This window comes from Pelodiscus sinensis, chromosome 1 (genome assembly GCF_052426305.1).
Source record: "Pelodiscus sinensis isolate ZL-2025 chromosome 1, ASM5242630v1, whole genome shotgun sequence".
NCBI classification, from domain to species: Eukaryota; Metazoa; Chordata; order Testudines; family Trionychidae; genus Pelodiscus; species Pelodiscus sinensis.
This window is the reverse complement of record NC_143052.1, coordinates 109,926,145-109,946,648: the sequence shown is the minus strand read 5'-3', so window position 1 is coordinate 109,946,648 and position 20,504 is coordinate 109,926,145. Positions and strand designations below refer to the sequence as shown.

The 20,504-nt window shown below is 41.2% G+C and overlaps 1 protein-coding gene across 18 annotated transcripts in view; it reads right to left on the bottom strand.

Annotated features, from left to right (window-relative positions):
- The window catches only part of WNK1 (WNK lysine deficient protein kinase 1), a 163,955-nt gene that overhangs the window by 84,225 nt on the left and 59,226 nt on the right, over positions 1-20,504 (bottom strand). For all 18 annotated transcript variants that reach the window (XM_075940997.2, XM_089775661.1, XM_089775670.1 and 15 more), the window contains exons 3-4: positions 19,863-20,083; positions 17,775-17,932 (exon numbers count right to left, since the gene is read on the bottom strand). In XM_075940997.2, the coding sequence (XP_075797112.2) occupies positions 17,775-17,932; positions 19,863-20,083 (379 nt within the window). The remainder of the gene's footprint in view (positions 1-17,774; positions 17,933-19,862; positions 20,084-20,504) is intronic.

Here is a 20,504-nt window from a genome sequence, read left to right as displayed (position 1 = left end):
GAATCAGTGACAAAGTCACATTACACAAAGTAATTAAAGTCTCCATTATTTTTTGTTAGGCTGTTAAGTTACTGGTTTGAGCCAGATATGGGCTGCTACAAACCATTAGTTTAAGGAATTCAAACAGCCAATGATTCCAACAGAGAACACGTCTCCAATTCGCCCTCCAAAACTCCCAAGGCAAAACTATGCAAGGCAATTAAATTAGTTTACCCCATGATACTCTAAATTCCCAACACCTGCTATTAGTTACTTTTCCAACCAAGGAAGCCTATAGGCTTAACCATTTCTTCCTCTCACCATTCTCCAGTTTACCCTAAGCAAACAGAATCATAAAATTTAGACTACTTCCTGAAGCAGTCCTTCTAGCTCTGCTCTTTCCTTATACACTACTGAAGAGTACTGAAATCTACCAGGTACTTATGGAAAATCACCTTCCAGTACAAATCTTGATCCTTGAGTTACTCCAGTCACATCCTACATTTTCCCCTTCCTAACTTGAAAAAGGGACATTTAAACTATTTAGATGAAGACAAGCACCCTGGAGAAGCTGGAGTTTAAGTCTGTACTAAAATAGCTACACTACTTTTGATTTAGTGACTAAATTAAAGCTAGTTTAAGAAAGCTAGCTTCATTGACCCACTATTTCAATGGCAACAATTAAAATTGATAATCTCCAACAGTCAAGCCAGCACTGAGATATTATATAGTAAATTACACTGCTGTATAAACATTTTTTCAAGTTACCTCAAACTCTGGATTAAGAAATTAAAACTTCCCTTATACCAAGAGCAAACTAAAGCACAGCATAGCGCAGCAAACGTGAAGGCTACTATTCATAGAATGTAGCTATATGAGAAAATGTACTTCCTCGGCCAACAATTTGACATTGTGAATTTATGGAAAACAGTTTTAAAAAGGAGTGTTTCAGTCGCCACCTCGCTGTTTCTGAAAGCTTTCCCCGCATACCCTAATCAAAATAATTGGGTCCTACAGCACCCCAAATGCTTTTTAAGTACAAAGGCCCCACAAATCTCTGTCAACGCAACTTACATCTTTACCTACAACACTCTGCTATTCCTGGTCTATACTTGTCTGCATGGACTATCCATCATGCCAAGTTATATTGTTTGGCAATAGGCGAAGAGCAAATTACAGACATCTATAAGGGCTCATCTAGACCGGGAGTGGTCCTGCCGTGAGGAGAAGTCGTCAAGTCCTGTCCCCTGCCAAGCTCCCTTTCAGTTTTAGTATTTTGTGATTCTACAGAGTTGGATGACAAACCTGCTTGTGACCACGGCTAGAACAATGCATCCATATTAAAATCACCTGCTTAGCTTCATATTTTGACTAACTGTTACTAATGCAGATTTACCTCATTTTGTTTATTTATAAACTTTTAAAAGCAGCCATTGTATATACAGCATACTACAGGAATTTATCTGAAAACTATAAAATTGTAGCACTGAACTCAAAGCTAGAACATACACACACAAAAGACATCTGAAGCCAAATAAGAGGATTTCTTCAATCTACTTCACTTAAAATGACAGACTGCTTAAGTCCATATTAGCTTAAAGTTCCTTCATAAATGTTGTCTCCCCATTATAGAACAAAGTGCAGTCCTGCAGCATGGAGATGAATGCATGCAAGCCTCCTATAAGGCAAAACAGATGGAGTCTTCTGACTAGCATAAAATGAAGGTTGTGTGCTTTAGTAACTGCTGTTATTTGTCTCAAGTCAGTGATCAATCTTGCATGACTTAGACCGAATACTATTCTGCATGTTACAGAGCAAGTGCCCTTCATTGCAGACAAGGTGGCAGTGTTTTTAAGTACATCAAAAACAGTTACTTATTAGCATGACTTAATTAATTCTTGCGTTTTATTCTAAACAAACCCTTCAATTCATTCCCCTACTAGCTACGCTTAAGTATGAAAGATAGGTGTTTATGCTAGATTTAAAAACAGCAGACCTACAATTTATCAACATATGGCTTACATCACAGCCATGTAAAAGTGAGCTATATAGATAAGAATAGAACTTGTGATGGGAATGAGCGTTGAAAGACTCCATATGCCAGTGTTTTGGGGAAGCAGCAGCAGCAACAACAACAATTCATACTTGAATTTTACAGTTTTTACTTTAAAATAGTGGACTGCAGATGTCAGACAGAGTTTACTTCTGAACACCTGCTATAGGTTTTCATAATTACCAATACAAAAACAGCATTGCTGAAATATCTTTTACAGTGGGGTGCTAGAAAGCCAGTGGTCCTCACCCTCCCTTAGTCTTGTCAGTCTGTCTCCATTCCCCCCACAGCTGTGACCAGGAAATAGGGCTGTGGTTCTGGACAGGCAGGTGGGAAAATGCCCAGACCCTAGGAACGGTGTGATAAGTGGGACCTACACAAAAAGTGGGGGTACTGCAGCACCCCCTAGGGATGTAAGCAACTAGTCAACTGATAAGCATAAACTTATTGGATAGTCAACTTGTCCCTAGACTAGTCACTTCACCCCCTTGCTGCCTCTATCAGAGGGAGTGAGCAAGGGGGAGAAAGGGAGCAGGAGCTAGAGGGAGCCAGCTTAAAAGCCAGGTTCAGAGGGACAGCGCAGGGACCAGGTGCAATGCAGGGCAGAGGGACAGCAGGGACCAGGTGCAAGCTGGGAACCAGCTGATTCCCTGCTCCCACCCAGTCTCAAGTGCTGTGCCTCTGCTTTTTAAATGTATTAAGAGCCTGCCAGGAATCAGCTGTCCTGGCTCAAGCTGGGTCCCCAGGGCTGCATACCAGCCTTTTAAATGTATTAAGAGCCTGCCAGGGCTCTGAAATGTATTAAGAGCAAAGGCCTCCAAAAACTGTATGTGCGCATGCACGCGCACCCCCCCCCCCCCATCAGGATTAATTTTTCTTCTCTGGAAACTTCTGCAAAGTGATATAATAGCCCATGTACTCCCCGTCTTTCCTCCTTTTATCTGCTTTCTTGACCTTCAAAGAGTCTAATAATTAACAGACAGGATCAATAGCATAGTAAATAATAAACAGACATCACACAAAATGATTATGACCAGACCACCTTTTTTAACCCAAAATAGATTTGCAGTACCTTCAATTCACCTATAGTAATTAACCTATTACTTAAGCTTCTCCTACAATGTATATTAATCTCAATATTCATGCAAAAATTGTTATTGAAATATAATTATGGTTTTAATTACAAACCTGCATTTGCTTTGATTGAATTTTAATAAATACTCTTAAGATTTCAGTTTCCCATCAACATGACTGACTTTCACTCTACAACACATGCCCATAATCCTTAAAACCTGTTTACACAGACTCTGAAATACAATTTTTATGTCTATTTTGCTTTACTTTCTAGATTATATTATTTCACTGTAGGTTTTGTAAGAAGGTTTGAATTGTAAGTTACCAATGTACCGATAGAGCAGATCCTAAATCCAAGGACCATTTTGGTCAGAAGGGCAAGCAGACCAGCAAGACTGGATATGTCTACACCATGGATTCCCAAACTGGGGGGCATAAAGAAATTCCAGGGGGGTGCGAGGCAACCCAGTCTGCCTCCCCACCGCAGTCAATTCTCCCCCCTTAAGTTTTAGCCCCCGTCAGTTCCTTTTTTTTTGCTCAACAAGTTTTGCTGCTATTGGGAGGAGGAAGGGGGCATGAGGGTTCCTAAAAAATTCAAAAGTGGGTGTGATGCCAAAAAGTTTGGGAACCAGTGGTCTACACTATAATCACAGTTGCAGCTGCAACTCAGATGGACATACTTGTGCTCACATGGCTACAAAGAGTGATGAAAACGTTGCAGCACTGGCTTTGGCAATTCAACCGCAGGGTCCACAGAATGCTTGTAAAGCCCCCATCACATTTACACTGTTATTTTAGCCATGCTAACACAGGTAGAGCTAGTTTAAATATGTTTACCTGAGCTGCCATCATACCTTGAACTACAATCATGCCAATAATCAATCTGATCACTGACCAAGTACCTCTGATATGATACACAAATCTGGTATAGATATGAGATTTTATCTGAAACCTCGTATCTTGTAGCAAAATTTAGGGACAGACTGAGTTAACAGCCAGAGAATTAGGACTTTTCACACCCCCCTTTCCTTTTACAGAAGAATTCTAGAAGATTTTATCCTTGAGATTATAATAAAAACAATGGTCATCAGCAATCTTTTTGTAGCATACCTTTGTAACCTCAATTCATTTTCCCCTCTGAAGGTGGAAACCCTACCATTCCTTAAACACTTAAGAAGACTTCAGTTTCTTCTAGATGTGTATTTTCATGTATGTTCTTTCTAAATACAAGCATTTAATGTAATAGCTTTCTGTGCAAATGGTAAGACAATATACGTAAACTGAAACAGACTCGAGTGACCTTGATACAGCTATTTATAATCATAAGCCATTATTTATTCAGCCAAACTCAGAGACAAGAATCACTTCTCCTAAGCCTGTTCAGAGAATGCCTACTGACATGACTATTTAAATTTAATGATTAAACTTAATTCTTAAAGAGAAAGATTCTATGAGGTCTTTAGTCACCTAATATAACAATCATGTTTGGAGCCCATTTGAAGCAGAATTTCAATTTTGTTGAACCCTGATGTAACTCAAAAGCTCTCAGAAAATGGACTGAATAGAAGAAAAAATTGGAACTAATTCTGAAGATGTCCTGAAAACTTCCTGCAACAGATGTAAAATAACCATCAATAAGGTAAGTTATAGCGTGTGGCATATGTATTTACAGGCAGCATATTCTGAGTTAAATATGCTGCCATGATAACACAGAAATTGTTGAGCCAAGAAGGTATGACAGCAGCTTCTTTTTTCACCTGGTCAGACTCCTGAGAAGGTTTCTCCTTCAGTGAAACAAGCAAGAACAGTCTCTCAAGTTATCCAACCACCTCCATACTTTGCTCCTGTCCTCTTCCCCACCCCCAACTATACAATACTCCTCACAGCCACTTCTGATGATCTCTTCAAACAACTACCTGCAATCAGAACAAAAAAGGAGCACAAGACAGCATCAGGCAGCAACAACTTTTCAGTTCAGAATGGTTTCTTCAGCATCATGAAGATGACGACATTTTTAAATGCACTACAAATGCATTTTTAAATGCACTACAAAGGGATTAGATATAATTATTTGTACATTTTAATGGGATGTTATTTTACTACAAGATAGTAACAACTTCTCTTATCTAGCTGACTTACGTATTCCTAGTTAGGAGACAAACTGGCCTTGGTAAATACATAAAAGTAATGGGATTCAACTTTGCATAATAAGACTCTTAAATTCATTTATTTCCCTGTCTTAGTTCCCTAAATAGTTTATTTCATGTCGCATTTAAATTTCTTGAGTTTCACAGAACTTAAGGCCAGTTGTCATTGTCTATTTATAATGACTTCAGTCTAGTCACACTATACCAAACAGGATTTACCAACCCTCCTATCTATACACGGTTTTAGCAACGTATGAGAACTACAGTGGCATACCTACACCACCACATCTACAGCCACTTAACGCCACAGCATAGAGAAAGGCTACACAGATAGATGGGATTTCTCACATCACTCCAGGGACACTACATCCCTGAGTAATGGCAGCTAGGTCAACAAAAGTATTCTGTTGTTGTACTTGCTGCATCTATACCAGGGTTTAGATTAGCAGTTACAGAATTCAAGTGAAGAACGTAATATGACAAACAGTGGGAAACTTCTCTAAATTGGTAGTAAGAGAACCATTAACATCAGACCTACCATTTTTTCTCTCTCAATTATAAATTTTATTAATTTGGAGGATAAGATTTATTGGTTCTCAAAAACCCGAAGACATCCATTCTACCCCATAATATGAACCATCTCTTAAAAAGTAAATGGTCTAGACCAGTACTCCCTCTAAGCTGTGTGGCAGCACAGCTTCACAGATTATTGACCAGATCCAAACAGTCAGAAGCTCAGGTCTCTTCATGGAATTGACTGGGCCCATCATTAAATCACCTGTGAAGCTGTGCTGCATGGCAGCTTAGACCAAACACTGGTCTAGACTAGATATTCACTTACAGTAAACCACAGAAGATATGTGAAACAAAAGACTGGAAACTTGAAGTCCAAGGGAAATCACTCTTAAGATTAAATATATTTGTTGGGTTAATTACTCTGTTTCTTATTAATCTAAACTTCTTTAAGGAGTTAATTTAGAAAAATATTTATCTGATCTAAAAGTTATTGTAGATATGATTTTGCAGCGCTCATCAATTAAGGCAGTAAGCAAAGTTTATAAAAGCCACATTTGTACTGTCATTTCTACACACACACACACACACACACACACACACCCAATTTAAAGCCAAAAAGCCTGTCAATTATAGTGCCCATGCTAAATGAGGGCTGTAAGTGTCCTATATTTATATTCAACACGTAAATGACATCAAAAGCTAATGCCCCATCCAGTTCATGTCTGTTCAATCTTTGTGAGATAGTGTTAAATATGCATATGAAGGCCAGTTCTGCAGTCTCTATCTGTAGCTGGTTCCTGACATTACTTTGTAAAAAAAGGGGTGGGAAAGATATGGCCCACAGGAGGTCATCAAGTCCAGTCTCCTGCCCTCATGGCAGGACCAAGCATCATCTTCTAGATCAGTCGTTCCCAAACTTTTCAGCATCACAAGCCCTTTTTGAATTGAGAAACCCTCACACCCCACCCCACCCCCAATAGCAGCAAAACTTGTTGGGGGGGAGGGGGAAGGAACTGACTGGGGCCAAAAAACAAAAATAGTAGCAAAACTTGGGGGGGGAGGGAAAGGCTGGGTCGTCTCGCGCCTCCCCCCCCCCCCGAATTTCTTCATGCCCTCCTCCCCCAGTTTGGGAACCCATGTTCTACATCATCCCTGATAGAGGTCTATCCAACCTGTTCTTAAATATTTCCGGCGATGGAGATTCCACAACCTGCCTAGGCAATTTATTCCAGTGTTTAACCATCCCGGCAATTAGGAAGTTTTTCCTAATGTCCAACCTAAACTTCCTGTGCTACAATTTAAGCCAATTGCTTCTTGTCCTGTCAGAGGCCAAAGAACAATTTTTCTTCCTCCTTCTTGTAATACCCTTTTAGATTCTTGAAAGCTACTATCATGTCCCCTCTCAGTCTTCTCTTTTCTAAACTAAACAAGCCAAATACTTTCTTCCCCCATAGGTCAAGTTTCTAGACCTTTAATCACAAAAGCTCATGATACTACATAAATATTTTTGTTAGTCTCTAAGGTGCTACAGGATCACTTTTAAGCTACAGACTAACACAGCTATCCCTCTAGAACTCTTCAGTTATAAAACTTTCCCAAGAAAAGCGCACGCACACACACACACACACACACACACACACACACACACACTTACTTACTTACTTCAAGGCCAACAGAGTCACTGTATTAAGACATTTTTAGAAGCAAGTCTCCTGTTCTTTTCAGTCAGCATAGCATTCCTATACGTTACTAATTCAGTTATCTGGTTACATACTCTCTCCTACCCCTGCAAACAACAAGGTTTTGCCACAGCAAGTGCAAGTGCGAATACGGCTTTCCCAACGGAAGAGCTCTCCTACCGCAGCAGCAAAACCTGCTTGTTTGGGGGTGAAAGTATTTTATCAGCAAAGCATTCATATGCACTGACTTTTAGCAGCAGGGTTGTGTTGAATCAGATTTGTTGATAAAAGCTGCAAAGTGTAGGCACAACCTAAGTCTCTCTCCTAGAAGATCCATTACATTAGTAATATTCTTGGCACCTTCTAGCAAGTATATTCCACATTCAGACCTTTTTAGAATAAGATCTTACAACAGGGGTGGGCAAGATGTGGCCCATAAGCTGCATCTGGCCTGCCAAGCTGCCATATCTGGCCCTACAGGTCCTGGTGAGGCAGCTGCAAACATCTCACTCCACTTAAAAACAGTTTGCTGCTCTCTGCTCTGGATGCTGGGGAGGGAACAGGGCGACATCGTGCTCCCCTCCCTTGCCCACTAGAACAATCTCTTAGTTCCCCTTGGTCAGTTTCTGGACAATGGGAGCTGAGAAATTTTGCTGGAGACAGGGGCAGTGAATGAAGCCTCCTCCCTCCCACCCAGAGCAGAGCCACATGGAGCAACCGGACATTTTGACCAGTCTTGGACTGCAGCCAACAGGCAGCAAGAATGCCTCAGGTTCCTACAAAGCTGATGGCAGGGAGACGCCAAGGTAAGCACTTCCCAGCCAGAGCCTGCCTCTGGCATGCCACTCCCTCACTCTCCGCAACTACCTGCCCCAGGTCACCACCCAACCCTCTATCTCCTCTCCCCATCTCCTCCAGATCACAACTCCCTCCCAGACCCTTCACCCCTTTCTGCACTCCTCCCCCATGCCAAAACCCTTTCCTGCACCCATGCCACCTCCTGGATCTGCACACCAAACCTGTGCCCAAGGTCACAATCCTCTCCTTCATCCAAACTGCCTCTCAGATCTCGCACCCTCTCCTGCACCCTAGACCCCTATCCTGAGCTCCTTTCTGCAACTTCTCCATCTCAGACCCCATACCTCCTCCACAGAAGTGCAGCCCTGGACCACTTACCAAAATCTTGTACTGCCCTCCCTTTAAAAATTATTGCCCACCCTTTCCTACAGTACTCTGATATTGCATTGTAGACATCGCTTCAAATGATTCATCCATTTCCTTTATGGTCTTACATCTTCTTGTGGGATTGAAGAACATCTGATATCACTATTGGTTCTCACTTTCAGGAATATGTTTACAACAGAGCTGAAGAGGAATTTCTTAAAGTCACAAAGTTACACTGCCTTAATTAGAGAACCTCTGAAATTACCAGAAGGAGAAGCAACAGAAGGAACTGTATAATTTTGCAGAGGACAGATATGGTTAAGCTTAGATAGTTTTCCTCTCTTGTAAATTAGAACTCTGGTCTTGCATGAAATCAGTACAGGATTCATCTACCTACCTAGAATAAAATGCCCTTTTAATGTACTCATTTCGAAAAATCTCCCTACTAAAGCAGGCATTTCAATAATTTCTATAATTAGGATCCTAAATGCAAAAAAGGACAAATCTAGTTTTCAAATATACAGACCGCATGAAGTTGCCATTTTTAATTTCTAGAGATAATTCTCCAAACAAATCTAAGGAAATATGATGAAAAGGCCATTTGAGCATTCTGGTAAAGTTTAGTACTTGTCTCGTTTCAGGGTCTCCCAAGATTTGAGCTGTGAGTGTTCACTGAAGGCTATTCTGTTGGTACATTTAATTGCATTCTTGGAATGAGGCAGGAGCAATTACATTAAGTCTGTGGCCCAACCTGTGCATTTAAGGATTATGATACTGAATTCAGAACTGTTTTTAAAAGTTTAAGCCAGTCATTCTGTTCCTTTTGACTACTCTCTGGTGATATAAGTAAAACACAATTTAATTACTTATATCTATTAACGTTGCAAAGGAAGCAGCTTTGGAAGAGAAACTGCCTTTCCTTCAGGCTCACACCATTATCTTCCTACTTCAAGGTCAAAATACTGTCCCAGCTTAAATCTGTGCAGCCACAGTAAAGACATCAGGACTGCACCAGTGTGAGGATATGAAGACATAAGAGCTGCACAGCTTATCATAATTTTCTCAGCAGGGTGCCTAAAAGCCTCTTACCTCAAAAAAGCCTGATTTTGGACACCCACAAATATTCAGCATTCTGAAGAACAGGCCACTTCTTTAAAGGTGCTTTAATACAGGCTTTGGAATCTTGCTTTAGACATATATACTGGTGCACTTTAGCCTTTAGTTTTAGACTTCATTTACGTTGCACAATCCAAAGCCCCTCTGTTTTACTTTCCCGCACATTAGGTGATTATAGCCAAGCTCCAAAATTTAGGCTCTCCTGTGCAAGGAAGCACTTTATCTGGTATATGAGAATTGTAGCACAGCTTTAGCTGCTGTAATTTTTGGTAGTTCTGCACCAGTGTAACAAAGGGCAAAATTGGTCCCCACAACCTAGTGTGGTTGCAGTACATGAGCTGGAAACAGACCAAGTTGAATCTTTCACCTCATGCTTCATTTCAGGCCTGGCACTGATAAAACATTTTAACTTGTAAACTGGACAACTGGAGTAAGCACACAGATCTCTAAGACTGCTTTTACAGTTGTTTTTCCAGTAAAGAATCAAATTCAAGGAGCTGGTGGCCCTTTTCCTCCCCAACACATCTTCAGGGAGTATTCTTTCCCTCCAATGTATGAATGAGAAGGCCTTCTCACTTCTCCCATAATAGGTAGATTCTCTCCATTTACCCCTATAATGCAATATGGATAGTTGTGCCAGTAGCAGATTTGAGGGGGAAGGGAGTTCGCTACCAACTTTGAATAGTCCCAGAAATGTTGACTCCTGCTCCCTTCTCCCCACCTCAGGCACTCTACTGATGGGAAGTTTTCTGGGCTACAGACTATGTTACTTGTGCATTTGAGAAGGCACGTATCTTGATTAGCCCATGGGATACTATACACAATAACGAAAAAGGATATAGCTGAGACTAAAACACAGCAAGGCAGCATGTAACTGTGTACTTGCCATCTGCTCCATAAAGCACCTTTTAATATAATGGTAGGCCGTCCATTTTATTCTCCACTCAGCAAGCACCTCAAAACCACCACCACTCGGGACTGGATTTGAAAGCCCTGAACAGTCAAGAAGCATCTGTCAAGTTAATAGCCTTAAAACTGCTTAACCCATTTGTTTGGTTCACCACTTACACCATCCACAACTATTTTAAAATTTGGTTGTAAAATGCTTCACATTTCTGCCTGTCTGAAGTTAGTACAGTAAAACTCCATTAGTCCGGCATCCAATGCTCCGGGACTCCTGATGGTCCGGCACCATCAGGAACCCGGAAGTGCTGGAGCAGCCGGACAGGCTTCCCCCATTCAGCTGCTGCTGAAACTGACCAGCAGCTCAATCGGGGGAGCAGAGCAGCTGGGGTGCTGCCGGCTTGGTCTCGTAGCGCTGCCCCTCGGGGCTGCGGGACCAACCCGGCAGCACCCCAGCTGCTCTTGGTGACGCCTGGGGCAGAGCAGCTCGAGTGCTGCCGGGTTGGTCCCGCAGCGCCAAAGGACAGCGCTGCAGGACCAACCCGGCAGGACCCCACCTGCTCTGCCCCAGGGGTCCCCGATTCAGCCGCTGCTGAAATAGATCAGCAGCAGCTGAATCAAGGACGCCTGGGGCAGAGCCGGACTATCGTAAGGGGGGGCTCTGAGGGCTCTGGAGTGGCATCCCCTTCCACCCCACTCCAGACCCCTCATAGCACCCCCTTCTGATAGTCCAGCATATCTGATAATCCAGCACCCCCTGGGTCCTAAAGGTGCCGGATTATCGGAAGTTTACTGTACAGCCAAACCATGTTTGTCCAACTCATTTTAAACATGAGTCACACTATCAGTTTCACGGCTAGTGTGTAGCACAGGGACAAGTCCGCATTTCTACTACCCAGAATTGATTTCACTAGAATGGGGCGTATTTAGGGAATGTTCTTCTATCTAGAGAAAATGGACAAATGTTAGAAAAACTAGGCTGTTCAGTTCCAATTGACAATATTAAACACAAAGTCAAGGAGCTGTGCTGCTCTCCACCTATCAGAGGAATGACCCACTTTTCATTTCTGCCCCTCCTTCAATGGTCCTTCTCCAATCAGCTGTTACAGCACCAAGAACCCATGGCTTAGACCAGAACAAGCTCCCTATCTTCTATACATAGAGTACTCTTTCATTGGATCCTAAAGCATGAATTCTCAGGTCTTTAAACCAGATTTATTTCATTTCAAGTTGGTGATGAACATTTGAACAGGCTGTCAATAAAAATGTAATAGAGTCTTACACAACCATCCCCTTGGCATCCCACATGGAATACTGAAACTTTCCAAATTCATACGGTCACTTAGAGATGAAAAACACTGCCTAATTTAATGAAACCTGGAGTATACAAAATGGCCATGTGATGACAAATACATAAAAAACACTTACCTGATGGCATACAAATTTTCAAGGTGAACAATGCAATACAGGGAGCAAGGACAGAGTGTCCTTTGACAAGTAACTGAATCCTCCAAGCAGCTGCAAGTTTTCACAGACACAGTCTGCTAAAACTCTCTCAACAATACTTTGGATCCAGATTTTGCGAAGACTTCAACAGAAGATATAGAAAGCTGGCATGCTGACAATTCTAGCTCCAGGAGAAGTGCTCCCCTCTGAAGTAGCATGTGGGTTACTCTTTGCACTGAACCAAGTTGCACAAATTAAAAATTAGTTGAGAAATTAAGCCTTAAACTTGCTAAGTCCATTTTTTAAACTTACAAGTTACTTTTCCTGATCTTTAAACCTTTGTAAAATTATTGCAGCTTCTATATAATGTATATGAAGGAAAAATGTTTGTATGAAGGAAAAAAATCAGTGTACACTTCTTAAAAAGGTGACATTTTCCTGTATCTTCTGTGCAACAGGATCACAAGTTAGTCTCTTAGCTAGTTCTACTCCTACTTCTTCCATCCTTAATTCTCACTGTCTATATGGCACAAAGCAACAATAGAACTTATTTTAAGTTGTTAACTGAATTTTAATTTCCATTAAGGTGACTTCCCTGACAATTTCTTGGTCAAATACAAAAAGGTACTATCCAAGTTACTTCACTCATCTCTCTCTCCCCCTAGAGTTGCCAGATGGTTTCAACAAAAATACCAGACACACTTAACATTACATCACAATCTACATTACATCTTATTTAGAAAATACCAGACATTTATATTTTCTCATTTAGATTTTCTCAATTTGTTTCCCAAACAGAAAGCTCAAATACTGGACTGTCCAGTTCAAAACCAGACACCTGGCAACCCTCTCTCCCTCCTCCCCCAAAGTAGCTCAGTAATGACACACCATTCCCATTCCAATTCCAGATCTTCCCAAAGAGAAATTGGAAAGGATGTCAACAGTACAGAACTGTGTGAAAGTTGTATCTCATGTAACGTATGACAACACTGTTTTCTCCCACCCCACAATCTTAACACGGCATTCTTCCACAATGCTGGACCTAGTCTCCTCAGCAACAGTGTGGTGCACACATCACACCTTACTGGGTACAGAGTAATTGCTAAAAAAATTTCAGAAGGATATACATACACTTCCCTAGATCTTGGAAGATAACACTGCTTCCTCGATTATCCAGCTGACTGGCTATAGCTCTATCTAAAGGAGTATCTGAAAGTTCTCAGCCAGGAATTTTTAAGGCATGCAATAAGTAGTTTTGAAGGTGAAATCAATGTCACATGAGCAGCTAGTTTTAGGCCTACAAGAGGCAGCCATGTGTCCATTTTCTTTTCCTCCAATCTTAAAATAACTTTGGGGGGGGGGGAGGATAAAAAAAGTTGTTAGTTCAGTAATATTCTGGGCACAACATATTGACGGTCATAAATTGGGTTCAGTTAAATCCATCTTGCATACAGCATGGGGGATAAGTGAGTGGCATGCAGAGGCCCAGAATAATGATCAAAATATGATGGAGATTTAGCTAATAGGGATGCCACATGTGGGTGCAAAAACAGGAGAACCACATTGCTGAAATAAGTTATTGTGGAGAGGTCATAAGGGCCTACCCAGTCAGACATTTTAGCATGTAAAAAATCTTTCATTACCTCACAATTGGGATCTGGAAAAGCAGGAGGTGTTTAAAAAAAGACAAGCAGCCACTAGTCTGGCATAGAAGCATTATTGACAAGGCTGCCACACAAGCAGAACACTTGTTCTTTTCTTAGCATTCTTAGATCTCATTCCTAAAAGAGTATCTAACTCAGACAAAGAGAAGCAAAGCCAGAAAGCTATTCTGAAAGATCAAAGTAAGAATGCTTGTATTCACCCAGAAGCACACGTTAACGGAGAAACTAACAGTAGCCTGGATACAGTTTGGGTTTCTGGTCAAGTTTCCTCTGAATATTCACATTTGTCCAAACCAGTTAGACAAACACCATCTGAAGTGATCTGGACTACCGGGTAAGTGTTACATTCCCACTTGCCAGCTAATTTGCTTTTTGTGCTCAGTTTGGTTTCTCCTCCTCACTTGCCCTGATATGCTAGGCAAGCAAGGATGTGTCAGGTCAGGTGCCCCCTGTTCCACTTTTCAGAACTGATTCTTGCCAACTGCCCATTCTACCTCTCTGAGCCTGGTAAAAAAAGAAAGGTGGTGGCCCTGTCTCAACTAGGCCACAGAAAGCAAATTAATCAGCAAACAGTAACATGAGTTGCTGTACATCAGTCTGACAGACACACACTAGATTGTAGAAAGCACTAAAAAGAGAACCTACACTGAGCAAAGAGAACAAGAAATTCCAGGCTCAACTTTAAGAAGAATATTGAAGGCAAAGGAGCTGGAGAAAAGCAGAATCCTCCAATCCCTTCAGCTACTCCCCAAGAAACTTTCTTCTTAGGGAAGCCCTGATCTAAATTCACTGCAACCGAGGGATGCAGTCCACAACACCTGAATAATTTGTACATGGTGAAAACAGTTGGACACAGGGAACACCAGGTTACAGCTTTACAAAACTTGTCTACATGTCCGTTCTCCAACCCAAATGATGGCCATGGCTCTGGCCGACTGAGCTTTAACTTACACTGGCCAGTGTAATTCAGGGTTTGTAAACCTAGAATTTGACCGCATCAAATTATCTGTGATTAATCTGGTTGCTTGAGACCTCTCTTAGAACCCTAAAAGAAGGAAAAAATGACTGTCCATTCTCTTGAATATTTCTGATCTATCAGAGGGCTGCTCTTCAAGTCCAATGGTAGCAGCAGACTTTTCCCTTCTTGGGACTAACTCCACAGGAGATATCATGGTCAGCTGAAATGGGGACAGGGCTTCTGGTAAAAACTAGGACAGATGTGCAGAGCCACCTTGTCATTACAAAACATTAAAGATGAACGGAGACCAGAAAGAACAGAGAGCTCTCCCAAAAACTTAAGCAGGGCCAGAAACTTAAGCAGGAAATCCTTTGTCTTTATATTAGAAGGTTTAAAAAAACAAACTTGTGGTAACAAAGCAACAGGGGAATTTCAGGGGTACAGCATGGTTTGGGCCACCGAAATGCAAATCCTAAACTCCTACAGAAGTGCTCTGTTATAAACCAGGTAGAGACCCAGAGCACCTGGTTTTGCTTTGGAAAATCTTGACATAAGGGGTGAGCATTAGCATGTCTGCCTAACAACTCCACCATCACCAGGTAATTAGGATTAATGAAGTCCCATTTCAAGCAGTTTTCTTAGAGATTTCTGATTGGAGTGCAAGGTGTAATTTCCATCTTAGGTAGACTTATCAGTGCTAGTTCAACCAGCGCTAGTGTAACACACATCTTCTGGGTATGGTTCACTGTGTCATGCAGTGGCACTGAGACCACTTAGGCTAGACTGCAATTTGCGAGTCTTTTCCTGGGTTTTTTGGGGGAACAGGGCCACATTTCGGAAAAACCTCCTCTTTCGGAACATCCCTTCTTCCTCATACAATGGGGATTATGGGGATGGCGAAAGAACACATCCACTTTTTTGGAAATTATTCCAAAAAAGCGGACATGTTCCTTGGATGCAGCATAGCTTTTCCGGGATACCTCTGGTATCCCGGAAAAGCTCTGTAGCATAGACAGTCTTAGAGTGGTAGAAGTCGCGCACTCAGTTCTGCCTGTCAGCATTGCTAGCAAAAATAAAAGCCTTACACAAGTGTCAGAGGAGTTGTGATGCCCAGCAGGAATTCCTAAGACTGGTAAAAATTCATCCCACATCAGTGCTGCAATGTTTTAGCCTGTAGAACTTGGGTATTGCTGATAAAGAGTACTTGGTACTGAATTACCTGGTGGTCTGGTCTCCCAGAGGAATTCCCCATTTGTGGGGATATGCTGCTGTATTTGCCTTTGGTAACTACTCACAAAACATGGAGGGCCTTACTAACAATTGCCTCCACCCAAGAGAATGAAAAGGTCAGAGCTCCCTTAGCAAGAGGGTACAAAAAAGCAACTCAGGTGGTTCAGAAATAAATGCAATATTGTGGATACAGCAGTAACACCTATGTTCCTATACTAATCGGTACACTTGGAGGGTGTTTATGTGCAGCTTTCTCCCTTAGGAGCCAAGTTCACTGCACTGAGCAGGTCATCTAGAAGCCCTTTTCATTCACAGGCTCACTCACATCTGAGGCTGTGTGGCTGAGACAGAAGAGAATGTAGTAAAAAGGTACTTTTTTCACCTCCCCAATTGCTGCAAGACCAAATAAATCAAACAACTCTACTATCTCCTGAATTGGCTTGATTGGCACATTTTCCGAGTACACCCAAATAAGCCAATCCTTCAAATAAGGACACAAAGCCCTCTCACTGGAGGGTTGCTGCTACACAACATTCATTAACACCTACAGACCAGATGACAAGCCAAACAGAAAGCAGGCCAATTGGAAGTGCTCTAAAAATCTCAGGTACTTCAGGTAGGATAGATGTCCCAATTGCTCCAGCAAAAAATAATGCACATTATTTCTCTTTCCCACTCAATTTGTTCTTCTCATTATTTACCCTTTAGATTGTGAGGTATGAGGAGCATGGACTGTATTGATGTTTTATCCAGAGGTAAGCAGTTCATTCACAACTCCTTGCTCATCTCTAAAACCACATCACAAGGTTAACAAGTAGCCATGAGCAAGCTTGTTGGGTTCCCACCAATAGATGAAGGAAATGATCTGTTGGCAAACCAAACAACAAGGATCTCTACTTCCAACTGGAAGCTAATATTTTTTTAAAACACCAAATTGTAGATGACAGAAATTCCAATTCTAAGTGTTACTATAATCACCCCATTCTTATTTTTCTGAATATTTAGGTCTGAAGGCTAATTGCTTATCCAGCACGCTGCAAGACAGCATTGTTATCCTCATTAAGAGGCCTTCCACTATTTTACAACATCATACTTAACGTTACCCATGAGACCCCAATTTAAGTTGAAGGCCTATCTTTTCAACTAATCAACATTACAGTCTTGATTTGGTGCCAAGGCTGGCAGTGCTATTCATATCACCATCTGAATGTTTGAGACAAACAAAACCTCCACAGTTTTGTCCAGCTAGTAACACCTTTACAAGCACTCCATTTGGCACCTTTAACCACAGAATGAAATGAAACACTCACCTGCTAATCACAAAGTTTTTTATATTTGCAACTATAGAAAGTCACCCAACAGCAAAGAAACCAAAGCATTTAAGATGCAGTAAACTATTAACTTACAAAAACTCAAACATATGAAGATCTGCATTGGCAGTCAGTTAATCCAGAGTCCCCGAGATTTATAATAGAATTTATTTATTCCAGAGACTGAAGTTTCAGACAGCCCTTCCAAGCACAAAATTTTAATAGGTCAGAAAATACCCTATGATCTTGGAGTGAGTTTTACTTTAATATAGTATCTTGCTAGATAGTTTTGCCGGAAAGTAGGATATCAGACTGTGTGTATTAATACGTTATTAGGAATAAGATCTTAAGTCCTGTGATTTTCCTTTGAACACTATTCAGACATTCCTAGCTTTTCCATAGGTTGGACTACGCAAACTAACTTGGCAAGATGTGTCAAGGCTTGCCTTTGCTTCTTGAACTATGAAGCTATCCATCTTCCTTTGTTAGTGGTAGCACCAGCTCTTGAATCAGCAGAGAGGCATGGGAGACTTACACTGGTCACTCGACGGTAGATCTGCGCAGCATTTTGGCACTCAGAATAAGGATATTCAGACGTGGCCATCTCAAGCATACACATGCCAAAAGCATATACATCAACGGATTCATCGTATTTCTCCTCATACATCTCGGGTGCCATGAACTCTGGGGTACCTTAAATTAAAAGAACGATTCAGACTCTAAATGTCTCAAAGCGAGCAGAGGCTGCTGGCGTTACTCACCGCAGAGGGAAGCGGATGGGCAGACCTGTGAGAGAAGAGAAAGTGGAGGCAAAAAGAAGAGGGAGGAAACCCTTAGTCACTGTTGCATCAATGTATCCTATGGATATCCCACTGCAAGGCCTTTGTAAGAAGTGAGAAGAGATTTTCCATATGCAGACTGCTTTCCACATGTTACTCAACGGAAGGGCAAAAATGGGAAACGCTATGATAAAAATTGGGTCAAGAGATGAAGATCAAATTGAAGACAAATGGAGAAAAAGTAAAAGACTAGCGAGACTGCAAACCAAATACCAGAGAGTGTTAGACACACTTACCTTTCCTCCCTTTAAGAAAGGAGGCAATGAGACTTATTTCAATATACCCATCTGCCCTTTGCTGCAAAAAAGTAGTATTGGTAAGAGCCCACAGCTAGTCTCTGACATGAAACTCTCCATCTACTTTTTGAAGCAGAACTGTTCAGAAAAGGCCTTGCAATGAAAAACCCGGTCACTACAAATATAAAGCTTCATATGGATTGAATAAAAGTAATTTTCTGCAAAGGCCACTCACCAGAGCCCTTTTCTTCACATACTTACCTTCTCACCTGCAGTATATAGGCCTACTGCAGATACAGGCAATAGTGAGGAACATCCTACAGGCAAAATACTTAGAAATACAGAGAGATTGAGTTATAGGTACAGTGTGAGAGATTCAACAAGTCCCAATTTAAACTGTTTGCAGAAGATGCACTACCCCTAAAGCCCCAATCACAGCGCATTCCACACAAGTGAAAAGACTGCACTGTATGACCAGGGTTTCTCCAAGCCAGAGATGCAAGACTTTAAGCAATTATTTCCTGAAAACTAACCAGATTTAAGACTGTTTGAAAATCAGTCAACATAACTTCCTTAATCTTTCCCCATAGCCAAAAATCCAGAAGTCAATAATATCCAATTAGCCACTGGCTAACAATTATTAGCAAGAACATCGAGTGATATAAGTTTTCTCCTAGAGCTTCAATTAACACATGGCAAGTGTGTGTTTTTAAAGGACATTTTATATATTGTCATCGCATTCTTTTCCACTTCTGTCAATGATCAACCACGGTCAGGAAGCAGGAAACATTTTAATAGTGACAGTGTGCAAAACATCTGCAAACTTGTATCAGTGTATATAGAAGAATAAGTATAGGACCATTCAGCAGTAGTCACTTGCAGTATTTTAATAAACTATACTCTCATTATATCGGTGTTAGCAGTATATTAAGACAGATCACCTTGCTCCCTTATTTGTCTGCATTGTATTCAGACTATCAGAACAAAAGCTGATGTAACCAATTTTCTAAGCTATCCAATGGTGTCAGATACAAACTAGCTCCAACTAAAATAGAGTCCTCTACAAAGTTAGATTGACAACCTAGCAAATTTGGATATGTGGCTAGATGCTAACATCGGTATCAAGATAGATTATTGATAGAAAGGGAGAGGTATGTCACCAAAATCCCTTTGTGTGCACCCAAACAAATTGGCAATAAACACAATTTGAAATTTAAATCAGTTTAATAGTCCATAATCCAACTACCGTGGTTTTATCAACAGTGTTCATCTTAACCCTGGGGGCAAGGTAATAAGTCTATATTCTCAAAATGCTTCCACAGATTGTATCAAAATACTAAGAGCACAAATACCAAAACCCTGCAACAAAAGATATTTAATCAGTATAGCAGAACGATCCCCACAACTGAGAAGCAAAACCAGCACTACTTTTCTGAGCTCTGATCATGTATTTTAAAAAGATTACTAGAGTGAAACTTCTGCTGGGACAGCAAAGTTTCCAAGTAAGTGGACTGGATCTACCAGCTTCCAAAAACAATAGAGGCTCACCTATCACACTCTTGGCAAAGGAAGCTCGTTTCAGGGTTGCCAGACCCAGGTCTCCTATCTTGACTGATCCAGTGGGGCCAGTGATGAAAATGTTGTCACATTTTAGGTCCCGGTGAATAATGGGAGGAGTACGTGTGTGTAGAAACTGCAAGCCCTTCAATATCTGACGGCACCAACTTCGTAGTACTTTGATTTTCATCACTTTAAACCTTTTCAAATACCTGAAGAAAAAGAACAGGATAAAAGTTAATATACACCAGATTCTTTTTTTAGGTTTTTCACTCTTCTGTAAATGTATAACAATAACTAATATACAGTACTGATTCTAGTATCTGGAGTCTATGACATTTAAGGGGCCAGTTTCAGTGTACTGGATGCTCTGGAATAGTACTGTTCCACAACAGAGTGTCAGCACTCTCTGGGCTACAGAACTGTAAGCTATGGAAGCTGCAAGCAGGTTTTTGGAAAGAGATTCACCATTCCCGCCCAGCCTTTTCCGATGCACTGATCATTCTCCTCCTTGGCCAGGGCAAAGAGCAACAGCTATGACTCAAATATTTCATGCTGTCTTTTCGACAGCTGCATTGGCCTGGTCCTGCTGACAGACTTGAGACACTATCTGCAGTTCTTTAAAATGTCACA